The following is a 12,842-nucleotide window of genomic DNA, read 5'->3' as shown; positions in this document are numbered from 1 at the left end:
GTGCAGAATGATTCCTTATTTCTCTTTAGGATGTTGTCACTTAGGAACAGTCCTCTGACCAGTTCCTGCACTGGGCAATCAGTACTACAGCAAGCTTGTGTACAGCTATTAAATGCCACTACTGAAGTCTTACAAATAACCAGACAGTGTAGCTTTGTACAGCTATGACTCTACTGACTTGAATACACCTGGATAACAAACCAGATTACTCAGACAATCTTGCAATATTTCCCAAAATTCTATCTGGATTGTCTGCAGAGCAACTACGCCCCAAAAGCGATCCATATCACAAAACTAAGAAAAGAAGAGCAAGAAACTTAAAACATCAGTTTCTGATGAAACAGCAACAATTTAATTCTTAAAAGTCAATATTCAGAGCTCATACAAGTGGCATATTCAGTTTTGAAACTGGCCTACTTAATACACAGACAGTTCTCAACACTTCACATTTTAGATCTCCTTGCACTTCCTAAGGCACAAAGACAAGCATAAAGGCTCTACAGACCAAACATTTTTCATAAAAAAGATGCTTATACAAGCAAACATTTAGCATCTGTAATATCCGCAGCAGAAAAAAACAAATCAGAAGTCACCATACAACAATGGAGTACATTAAAGATAAAATACAATGACAAAATGTTTTACAATTTTTCTGAAGACATTCCAAGGACTAAAATGGCAGAAAATAAATTCAAGAGTTACATTCCTTCTGCATATAATCTCTTGCATGGGGATGCACTGGTACTACAAACGCACACTTCTTGACAGCAGAATATATACTTGTAATTCTGAGACAACCTTATTTATATAACAATCATCTACACAAACTGGGGGAAAATATGTCAAAATATTATTTCAGTGAAATCTTGAGTTTTTAGACTTTTATTTTTCATTCATTCTGTCTAAACATGCACTGTACACATCAATACAGTACAGGCTGGTCAACTGCAATTATAGCCATGCAAGCACAGCTTGCAAGCGTGAAAAAGCAGCAGTAAAAACAGAAGGCCACATATCAGAAAAAAAGTTAGTCTCATAATCCTTAATGTTCCACCAATTCAAGAAGTGAGGACAACTGCAAGTTACCAATTCAGCCTGCTTACAATGTCATCTGGTAAACATCAGCACTCAAAATTTACACCTGAGGTCATACTGATTACCTAGCAATATAACAAGTAATTTACAGTGGTCAAAAGTACTTGCAAGTAGTAAACCTTGCATAAAAGTGAAACTATGATGCAAAGAATATACTATGTAACAAATTTAGCAGTGGCCTTGTTGCATTCAACTGTTACAACAGTCAGAGAGGTGTGTCTAGGAAGAATACAAAAAAGGGAATTGCAAATCTAAGATCAAATAAACAGACATAACAGAATGTTAAATCATTTAGCCAGTGGAACACAGCAGTTAATTCACCCAATAACTGGTTAATTGTTAAAATAAAAATGGATGTTCGGTGTAGCTAGCTTAGGATACCACAAAAAGACATAACCAATACAAGATTTTGCTCCAGTATGACCATACATTTTTTGAACTATCACTAAAGCTCTTAGGGAGGATTAAAAAGCTTTCACATATGCCAAAGCTACTAAAGTTCTGCATTAAGTTACTGAAATAAAGTAAGACTGCAGTAATAGTCAATACATACTGTTAGGAAGACCAAGGCAATGTTTTTAACATCCTTTATAAAAGTTTTCTCCATCTGGTTCTCCACCCTCCCACTTCCAAAATGTATACTTTTTATGAAAACAATACTGTCCAAAAGACTGAATAATGCCATTTCAGAATGTTAGGAATGGGCAATTAAGGCTCTTGATATACATATTTATGATTTTACACGACAGATGCAAATTAATTTTAAACTGTACAGTAAATATTGAAAGCATATTGTGTGTAGAACTTTTTCAAATTTCTCAATCCTTTCAGAAAAAGTTGCACTAACAAGGATGCATGACTGTATGCCCAATTTAAAAAAGACTAATGTTTACAACATTTCAGACCACTTTTTTTTAATTCCTGGTTCTGAAAGCCATACAAAGGCTATTATTCTTTTAACTGCTAATGATACTATAGAAACATTCATCCATTCCCTCCACTCATTTCTGCACATAGTCAGGGTGTCACATCCGCAGTGACCATCATCTAGAACCATTGGGTGTCTAGTCCTGCCGCAGTGGTTCTTCTATACCACACTCACACCTATGGCCAATTTAAAGTGTCCAAACCACCTACCACATTTCTTTGGACAGTCATCCATGTGGTGCACTGTTCTCCCATAAGGCTAAATGGTTTAACAAGCTAATATTTAACACAAAATGCATTTTGTATTGCTCCTCTGCCCCTCCAAAAAACTGAAGATACCCACGCATTCAGGAATCATGTTTTAACACTGCACTCAATGCTGCAACAGTCAAAAATAAATGCAGCAAGACAGGTAATTTGATACTTTCAATATGCCGCATTCAATTACACCACAAAGTGGTAACACTCATTTATTTTTATACAACTTGTTCTAACAAAGTTAATCCAGAAATTCAGTAGAACATGGAGATATGCAAATAAATCTGAAAAAAATATTGTAGAGAAATGATTTTGACTTGGCCTTATTACATTTATCTAATGTACAAAAACATGGTGCATTTTGTACCAAATACATCAAGATATTCAGCAGCAACTTTCAAAACGTCCTGGTGCACTATTATAAAATGGGATCAAGAATCTGCCTAGGATCTTCCACAATAGTGAAATGTTGAGGAAATTACTGGAGAGACGCTACTAATATGGAAACTTAAGATGAAGATCTGACTTTTCACAATGTCCTTCCTTAACAGCGATATGTTGCCTGTATTACATATTCATATATAACAGTAGGTTTAAAGATTCTGTAGCGATGCATTGTTCATTTTTTTAATTGGATAAAGATGCATGTAAGTCTAGCCATCTAACAGTCTTCTAAGGAAGACCACAGGCAGAGCAAGTATCCATATGTTGGTATATAATTCCGGCTCATCCTGAGACACGAGTGTCTACTTTATTCAAAATATGCAGTAATGTTGCTAAAGCTGCACACAAAAGCAGTACTTCGGTACATCTTTTTGGTTTAAAAACAGCTTGCAAAAATACAAGACCCCAGTCACTATAAGGGTACATGGCTAAAGAGGTAAGAAACAGATTCTCCATTGTGTGTTCTTCGGATGGCTTCAGCAAGAATCATAGAGATATCAATAACCTAAAAAATGAAATATGAAAAACATCAGTATACTGTATGTACACAACATGAAAACTAGTCAAATTTAATATTTCAGTTACGCGCATAATAAAGACATTAACTGCCTGCTAAATGGACCATTTCCAAGCTGCAGAGTTACCACACTTCGCTTAGGCCAAGAGAAACAGAAACACAGTAAGATTAAGCTCTGCAACTGCTAAAAGCAAAATTAAAATGAGAAGTTAAACAAAACCATTACTTCTGCTTCTCAGTTTAAGTACTTTTATAATGTTTCTCCGGAAAGTATTTGTATTCAGCATGTCACCTGCAGTGCTGATGTCATTAATGAAAAAAATGTTTGGCACATGGGTAACAAAGCAACTTACTTCAGTAGTTTTCATGAAATTGTACACACACACAGACACACACACACACACACACCCCTTGTGTTATTCCAATCAAGGAGCCAAGGAGCAGTAACAAAAGATAAGCGATCATTTTGTGCTGGAAATACTGCACAAGCCATTCTGGATGAAGATACACAAAGACAAGTGATAAAATGGCACAACCTGAGATTTAGCATTTAACTTTTATTGGCCCTGCACACTTCTGATCCAGTTATGGATAGGATGCTGGATAGGATGCTGAATATCAGGCAGTACAAGCACTACACAAAATCTGATGTAAAGCTGGTCTTTCATTTGTAGCTATTTTTGACCTAGAAATACTGAAGAGCTCTCATTCTTTAGAAGGACTGAATAGTAGCACTCCCACCTACAAGCTAGTCCAAATACAGGGTGGGGTTGGAAGACTTGGAATTTGGATAATGCAACTTGGGTTTGAGCACTGTTCTGCAATCTAACCACTCAAGGAACAGCAGAATTGGCAGTAGTCAAGACTGTCAGAATGACCAAGAAATAACCACTGGGATTAGTTTTAAAGCCTTTAAATCATATATGGCCTATTAGTGGAGGTTCTGTACAAAGCCAGACTGGTCATGCCTTTTAGGGGGGGGCTGAAGGTTTTATGAATCAGGAGCCTTTCACTGTTTACATCTTAGAATCATGTAATACAGGCTTCTAATGGTCAGTTTAACAGCACATAAAAAATCTCTGAAATTATAAAGCATCTCAGGTTAATTGTCAACTAAATATTTTTGAAATGCAAACCAGAGAAAGATATGCTAGTTATCTGCAACTGTATTTGAGTCAAAGGGTGATACATGAACCATGTAAAAATCTTCAAGAATGGGACTGATCTTTCCTCTTTTTAGACTATGAAAAATCTAACTCACAAGCTGTGCAAATGATATTTTTCTAAAGACCCATGGTAGCTGGGGACAAATAGGACATTAACTTGTTTGGTTAAAGTAAATCTGCCAGGACTCCTTTACTAACTTGAAATATATTCTTCCTAAAAACACCCATAAGTTAAATATAGGAAAAGAAGGTCTCTGTACCACTGACTATGGCAAATGTGATGGGGAGTGCTCAGCTGAACTTTTCTTCTTAAGTAGGGCTCCTATTTTGACAACCTGTCTCCAGTTAAACACTGATCCTTCAATTCAGAAATGACCCTAAAAACTAAAATCTGCTCCCAAATGACAAGGAGTTTATGGTAATCTGTCATGTTGGGGGACTTTTTTTTTTTTTTTTTTTTAAATTAACTTCAGACTACTAAAACTACTGAGTCAAGGGTGGAGGTATTGTGGCTCAGTGATTAAAGTCCTTGCCTCCAAGGCCAAGGGATACAGCCTGACCTCTACACAACTGTGTAAGTGCACATATAGTACAGTTTTGTACCTACCATAAATGTAGATGTTCGAGTGTTCACACTGCTGCAGTCACTAGGGTTATCCTGCCGTCATGCGGTCCCGCAGTTGGCCAGAGTTCCAAAGTCTTGGTCCGGTGTCGGTTGCTGTCGCTTCTTCCCTGACGTCAGTGCGCCAGGGGGTATACAAGATGCATCCGACGCCATTTTCTTCAGTTTTCCTTGCCCCAGATGTCAGGTGTCCCCAAGTAGATAGGCAATACATATTGCTAATAACAGTTATACATATAAAATAACAATACCTTCAGTTACAAGCAAATACACCACAAAGGTTGTATAGGATAGAAAGGTATAGATAAGGCCAGTCCGTTCTGAGGGGATGGAGGGAGGGAGGGTAACCAGGACTGCAGCAGTGTGAACACTCGAACATCTACATTTATGGTAGGTACAAAACTGTACTATGTTCATCGTGTTACACTGCTGCAGTCATCACACTTTGGTAGAATCCCAAAGCTAAGGTTGGGTGGCTGGTCTATAAGGAGTTAGGATTGGCTATGAGGCCCTGCAGAACTGCAGTGGCAAATCCTGCTCTGGATTTAGAGTAAAGAGGCAGGTGGTAATGCTTGGTAAAGGTGTGCACTGAACTCCAAGTTGCAGCCTCCAAAATTTCCTTGGTAGGTACTCCTCTAAGAAAGGCCGTTGAAGTGGCTGTAGCCCTGGTGGAATGTGGCCTAATGTGTTTTGGGACTGATTTTCCATGCTGTGTGTAGCAGTAACAAATACAGTGCCCTATCCATTTGGATATAGTCTGCTTTGAGACAGAACTTGCCCTGTGATCCTGCAGCATATGCTACAAACAGTTGCGCAGTTTTCCTGATAGCTTTTGTTTTGTCCAAGTATAAGCATAGCTGCCTGTGTATGTCCAAAGAATGCAGAAGTTTCTCCCCTTTATTCAGGGGGTTTGGATAAAAAGTTGGCAAATGGATGGTTTGGTTAAGAGCCACACTAGATACCACCTTTGGCATAAAGGTAGGGTTTGTCCTTAGAGAAACCCTGTCCTGATGAAAAATTATAAAAGGTTCCACTGCCATTAATGTCTGTAGCTCTGAGACTCTTCGTGCTGAAGTTACTGCTAGGAGCAGAGCTGTTTTCCATGATAAAAATTTTAGATCGGCTGTATTTTCTGGCTCAAAAGGTGGCAGGGTTAGTTTTTCCAAAACAAAATTGAGGTCCCAAGTTAGTGTTGGTGCTCTCCAGGGCGGTCTTATGTTTTTAGCCCCTCTGAGGTACTGCTTTAGCAAGGGATGAGAGAATAAAGGAGGATCCGTGTTGTAATGTGCTGAAATGGCAGAGGCGTGGATCTTAATTGATGAGAAGGATAGGCCTCTGTCCAGCATCTCAGTTAAGTATTGTAAAATCTGAGGAATGTTTGGAACTAGAGTGTCAAGGCTCTGAGCCTGGTTCCAGGAGCAGAATCTCTTCCATTTTTCTGAGTAAGCTTTCCCTGTGCTAGGCCTCCTGGCCTCCAAAATGACATCCATAACTGCTTTAGAGAGAGGTGTTGCCTGTTTGACTAATGAATCTGCCATGCAGCCAGGTTTAGGGTTTTGAGCTGCCCGTGCACGATCTGATTGTTTTGTTGAGTCAGGTGGTGTGAAATTTGAGGCAAAATCCATGGTGGGCCTTGAGCAAGGTTCCTTAAGATAGGGTACCAGTACTGGCGTGGCCAGTTTGGAGCAATCAGGATCATCTGTGGTTTCTCTTGTCTGGCTTTTAGGAGTACCTTTGAAAGGAGAGGCAGAGGTGGGAATGCATAAACTTTTAAACAAGACAGCACCCACTTTCCATGCTTGGTTGTGATAAGTCCTTGTGCAGAATTTTTGTAGTTGGCAATTCAGTGGGGAGGCAAAAAGATCTATGTCTGGGCATCCCCATTTTTGCGTTACCAAGCTGAATATTTGTGGATTCAATTTCCATTTGTGAGGGTCCATGATATTTCTGCTTAGATCGTCTGCCAGAGTATTTCTCTTTCCTGGCAGGAACTGTGCTTGCAGGTTGTCTTGGTACGTTAGAGCGGTGTCCCACAAGGCCATGGCTTGCCTGCGCGCAGGGGGTAAGAATGAGTGCCCCCTTGCTTGTTTATGTACCACATTACTGTGGTGTTGTCTGTCTTTAATAATAACTGTCCTGGATGCAGAAGGTCCTTGAAAGCTGTTAGGGCATTTTGAACAGCCAGCATCTCTTTTTGATTGATGTGTAGATGCATCTGGTCTGTGGTCCACTTGCCCTGAATGCATTTTCCTGCCATGTGTGCTCCCCAGGCGTAATCCGAAGCATCTGTTGTGTCTGCCTGGCTGTGGGTAGGGTGAAGGGCTGACCCTTGTTTAGGTGACATGCCTGTGCCCACTATCGAAACTCCTGTTGTAGGCAGGGAATCATTGGCATTACTGCTTCTAAACTGTGAGAGTTTTGAGTCCAAACACTTTTTAGGTACCATTGTATTTTCCTCATATGCAGTCTGGCATATGGTATTAGTAGTATGCAGGATGCCATGAATCCCAGGGCCTGCAGAATTTTTCTTGCAAGGAGATGGGACTTTTTTTGCCAGTAATTGAAAATATTGAGTTAATTGTACTTGTTTGTCTGGCATGAGGTAAGCCATTTGGGCCGTTGTATTTAAGCTGGCACCCAGGAATGTAATCTGTTGTGAGGGCACTAGTTTTGACTTCTTTTCGTTTACTGTGTACCCTAGAGAAGTTAGCAACCTCTTTACAAATGCCAGATGCTGTAGAAGGATGTCCTCCTTTGCCTCTGCTTAAATGAGGCAGTCGTCCAGGTATGGATATATTTGAATTCCTTTTTGTCTGCAAAAAGCAACTACTGGTGCCAGGCACTTTGTGAAGACCCTGGGCGCAGTAGATAAGCCAAAGGGCAGTGCAGAGAATTGGTAGTGCATTGAACCAGCTTTGAATCTGAGGTATCTTCTGCAATTTTGTCTGATAGGGACATGCAGGTATGCCTCTAAGGTCCAGAGTAACAAGCAAAGCCTTCTTGCTCAGCATTGGTAGAAGCTGCAGTAAAGTCAACATTTTGAATTTCGGAATATCCAGGGAAGTATTTAGAATTGAAAGTTCTAGTATGGGCCTCCAGGCCTCGTCTTTTCTGGGGACCAGGAAGAGTCTTGAGTAAAATCCTTGTCCTTGCTGTGGTACTTTTTGAATAGCTCTCATGTCCATGAGGGCTGAAATTTGTCTTTGTGCCTCTGCCCATTGATTTTGTGGCAGGTCTGGCATTCCTTTTAGCCTTGGTAAAGTATGAAAGTGGAACCTGTAATCTTGAGAGAGAGAATATTCAGAACCCATTTGTCTTGGGTTATTGTTTGCCAGTTTTGAGAAAAAAGTGCTAGTTTTCCCCCCAAGGGGGCTTCCAAAAGGGAAGTGCTTGGCGTACGAAGGGGAAAGTCATTGTGACCGTTTCCTGTAAGGTTGAGACTTGTCCTCACCTCCTTTTGGGGTTGAGTTGCCCCACTGTCTTTGTCTGCTTGCGCCTTGGGGTTGAGATCTGCCTCTTGGGCATCTGTATCTGCCTCTCTGTGGCCTGTCTGACACTGAAAAGGACCAATTTTTTGTAGGCCAATTTCTGCTAAATCGAGGTGGCTGTACCTGTAAGAAATCCTTGACTGTTTGCATAGATTTAGCTTTATCCTCCAATTTCCTTAACACCAAACAAGGTATCATGCTGTAAAGGAGCATCCAATAATTTTGCCTTAACATGATCAGGTAAACTGTTCTTTTAACCAAGCATGCCTTCGAATCACTGAACCTGTAACTGTGGCCCTACAAGAGGCCTCTAGAGAATCAAAACCACATTGCAGAGTATGCTTTCCCACCTGTTCAACTGCATGCAACAAATCCTGCATTTCTTTACAATCAGGAACTTCTGAGCTTGCGAGCATTTTCTGTTTTAATTGAGCCATTAAATATTGTTGGCACTTAAGCATGTGAAACTGGCAATTTAAAGCTCTTACTGCTAGAGTAAGTGTATACTTTCTTCCCCCATCTATCCAAAGCTCTGGAATCTGTCAGAGGGTACTGTATTTTTTGCAATGGAAGCTTTAACCCCTTTTGGACCCTGGGAAATAGTTTCTGGATCTGCAGAAGGGTTTTCATAAAGAAACTTGTGAGAGTCAGGGACTCTGTAGTACCTATCTGGCTTGGCTGGTGCAGGGGGTAAAGAATCAGGAGATAAGCTGGATTCAGAGAACACATCATCCACAATATCTAGCACAGGTGGAATAGCCAGTGGCCTGTGCTGAGGCAGTAAAAGGAAATCTCTGAGCCTTTTCTTAGATTCTGAGTATTCCTGATTTTCCCAATGGAAATGCTCCCTCATGGTATGTAAAGTTTCCCCAAAAGAATAATCCTCAGGAGGAGAGGCTAAAGGGACAGATTCTTCAGCATCAGAGTCCTCATATGGAGGTATGGAGTACCCCTGGTCAGAAGAGGAATCAGAGGAAATGGAAACCTGATCTGAGGAATCTAGTCTGTATCCTGCCTAGGCCTTTTCTCAGGAGGGGGATGGGAACCCCTGATTAGAGTAATGAGGTCTTCGGCCATCTTAAGCATCCGTTTCTTAGGCATGGTGGTTTGTCCAGGAGAATGCTGTACTTGTTTCTTTGTCTTTAGTGGTACTTTTGTCTTGGCTGTTGATTTAATGATAAGTTGTGAAGGTCTGAAAACACCCTCAGAAGTCGATGCCTGCTCACCGGCTCCGGACCCATCTAAGGGGTTAGTTTCCGTAGGCCCAATACCTTGAGTTTCCAGAGGCCTAATTGTCTCCACGTGGGAGTCGGAGGCGGCCTGTGGCTCTGAGTTAGCGGGTGTCAGGGGCTGCGAAAGCGCCTCACTGAGAACCGGCGACTGGCCTAGAAGAGTTTCGTCTGTTTTGGACCTTGGATGTCTGTCTTTATCCTTGTCCTTGCGTTTCTTCGGTAATGCGGTTGTCGGTTGATCTGACGGCATAGTATAATTGAACCTTCAGCCAAAGTAGTGCAAAGTAAAATCAAAACTCCTCTTTATAGTACGTTTGTTAAATCTAGCACAAAACAGACAACTAGTGACGTCGTGATCAGGGCCTAGGCATGGAATGCAGTAAAAGTGGAAATCCTTATGAGGTATTTGCTTTCCACAAGAAATACAATTATTAACTTTTTCTGACATCGGTCTGAGGCAAGAAAAAAAAGTTTCCCCAACGGGGTACTTAGCTTTATTGAAGACTTCGGATCTGAAATTCGACTTTGAAAATCTCAGGAGTCGGCCGACTGGCACTTGCGAACTGCTTCTGCTTCGGGCACCGCGCGGCAAGAAAGACTGAAGAAAATGGCGTTGGATGCATCTTGTATACCCCTGGCGCACTGACGTCAGGGAAGAAGCGACCGCAACCGACGCCGGACCAAGACTTCGGAACTCTGGCCGACTGCGGGACCGCCTGACTGCAGGATAACCCAAGTGTGATGACTGCAGCAGTGTAACACGATTTACATTCTCTATCTACCCTTACGCATTTTCTCTGGCGCATCTGCTTTCCTTCTCATTCACTCATAAAGACATACACATGCCAATTTACTACATCTGTGGAAGGAAGTCCTTTTGGCAAGGTTAAACTATGAACTCTACCCACACTCCCAAGTTGGCACAATTCCAAAATTTCAAAATCCTGAGGTAGATAGTATTTGCCAGCAGAAGATGCTCAGGCTGAGCTAGGAGAGCATAGATGTCTTCTGCTCCTGAACAGAATTTACTGCACTAAATGAGCATAACCTAACAAAAGCAAGAATATCTAGACAGCAGGATAGTGTAAAGGTAAAATTACCCATTGCTAATGGACCTCTTGAAGACCATTTGATATGGTAAGCACATCTGCTGCAGTGGACGAAAAAAAAAAAAAAAAAAAAAAAAAAATTGTGGAATGGGTAGCTTTTCTGAAACACTACTGTGTCAAAGACCACCCAGCTCGTGGAATCAGAGCCTAAGCAATCCAGTTTAGTATAGCTATGAACAGCCAAGCAGCTACAAGACAAATATCCATAAAGGATATATTCTTTGCAAGTAACAGAAGCAGATACAAAACCAAGGCAAAGTGTTTTTTGGCACCAGTAATTTTCAAGGTCATTTGTTTTGTCAAAATACAATCAACCTGGATAGGCTTTGCTCAGCCAATGCAACTCCCTCTTTACTCAGAGGGAAAGAAATAACTCACCTACTTCAAATTCATACACTTCAGGTATAACCAAAAGGCGCTGTGGAAAGGCATGAAAGGAAGTGAGACAACAGAACTGTATTAAAGACTGTTCTATTATCTTCTTTAGATTTTACAGGAAAAAGTGGTGGCCTTGAAGTAAAGCGTTAGTCTGAATGAAAGACAGTCAAGGCTGTCAACCTTGAAGTTAAAGTTCCAAAGCAGAAGGGGTTCTCACAGAAGGGCAGAGAAGTAAACTCTCACCTTAATGAACATTTTGAAAAGCCTGTGGTGTGTCACAGTTCTGCTCTTCACCAACTCGTACTAAACAGATGTCTGAAAATGCACCTTGGGTATAAACAAGTAAAACCAAACCGGTGCCAGAGATGCAATTACTTGCAAAACCAACTAGTTTGAGATTGTACCGTTACCCCTCTGTCCACAACATAAAGCTTTCACTTTACCCAGATGAGTGGGAAGGCTCTTTTGGCAGCTTCTCAATCACTTCTACAAGCGATTGTCTTCTACAAAGCAATTTTCTACAGAAGCAGAAATTTACGAACTCTACACTACCATGAAGTGGAGCTGGTTGTCATACCACTCAAGATGGGCTTCCCTTACTTGTAAATAGGATAGGCCTTTGTACTACTAGTACAGACTAAAGGGTTTAACAACTGTAGCCTTCTAAGTTATCATGGAAAGAACAGGAACTGAACTTCTCTTGATTATGTCACATTGCAAAATTCAAAGAAACACTATTTCCACCACTGATAGAAAAAAAAATTATGTACTTTCCATAACGTTCCATGTGTATTGTCCATCTCGACCTTTATTCTCACTGATGGGTCGGATCTAATCCATCTCGGCCTTTTATAAAAGCTAGAGGCCTTCAGCAAAGCTTGTGGGCATTCTCCCTTACCTATAATGCAACTCCCTAACTCCTCAGAACTTGCTTGCCCGACAACTCAGCGATAACTGCTTTCACAGATTAACAAATTATTTGAGGCTACAGAGTCCTGTAATACCCAATTAGCGCTACTCAGTCTCCCAGGAGTATAGGCAGGGGGTATGGAGGGTGGGGGTTGGGAGAATAAAGGTTGAGCTGGACAACACACATGTAATGCTATGGTAAGTACATAACTTCTTTATGTGATGTCAATTTCGCCTTTATTCTCACTGATGGGACCGCATCCAAAGCTACCTGATTCTTGGGTGGCTCATGAGAAAATATTCCTCAGAACCATAGAACCAAAAGATGCTCTACTCCTAGGAGGACAAATCCACTTTGTAATGAGTAATAAAGGTATGAGGTTTTGACCAAGTCACTGCAGCAAATATGTTATCCATAGGTAACTTAGCTTGAACGACTGCAGAAGAAGCTACCGACCTAGTGGAATGAGCTTTAAAAGGGTAAGCAAGAGTTTTGTTCTTTGTTGGACACTGGGTAGGCCTTTTCTAACATCAGAATAAGAAAGAAATGGCTGATCTGATTGATTCCTAAAGTTCTGTGCAAGTAGAAATGTAATTGTCTATGAACGTCCAGAAGATGCAATGAATATTCCCCTTTATTTTGGAAGTTTGGGAAGAAAACCAGTAGCTCAATAGACTGATTTAGATTACTTTCCAA

At 40.9% G+C, this 12,842-nt stretch overlaps 1 protein-coding gene across 2 annotated transcripts in view; it reads right to left on the bottom strand.

Moving 5' to 3' along the window:
* Window positions 1–325: 325 nt before the first annotated feature.
* PRPS1 (phosphoribosyl pyrophosphate synthetase 1) overlaps window positions 326–12,842 on the bottom strand; it is a 444,571-nt gene continuing 432,054 nt past the window's right edge. For both annotated transcript variants that reach the window (XM_044057029.1, XM_044057030.1), the window contains exon 7: window positions 326–3,229. In XM_044057029.1, the coding sequence (XP_043912964.1) occupies window positions 3,137–3,229 (93 nt within the window). In that variant the 3' untranslated portion in view covers window positions 326–3,136. The remainder of the gene's footprint in view (window positions 3,230–12,842) is intronic.

This window comes from Protopterus annectens, chromosome 15.part0 (assembly GCF_019279795.1).
Source record: "Protopterus annectens isolate FY-2018-M chromosome 15.part0, PAN1.0, whole genome shotgun sequence".
Taxonomy (NCBI): domain Eukaryota; kingdom Metazoa; phylum Chordata; order Ceratodontiformes; family Protopteridae; genus Protopterus; species Protopterus annectens.
Note: the sequence above shows the minus strand (reverse complement) of the source record. Positions and strands in the feature narration are given on the sequence as shown.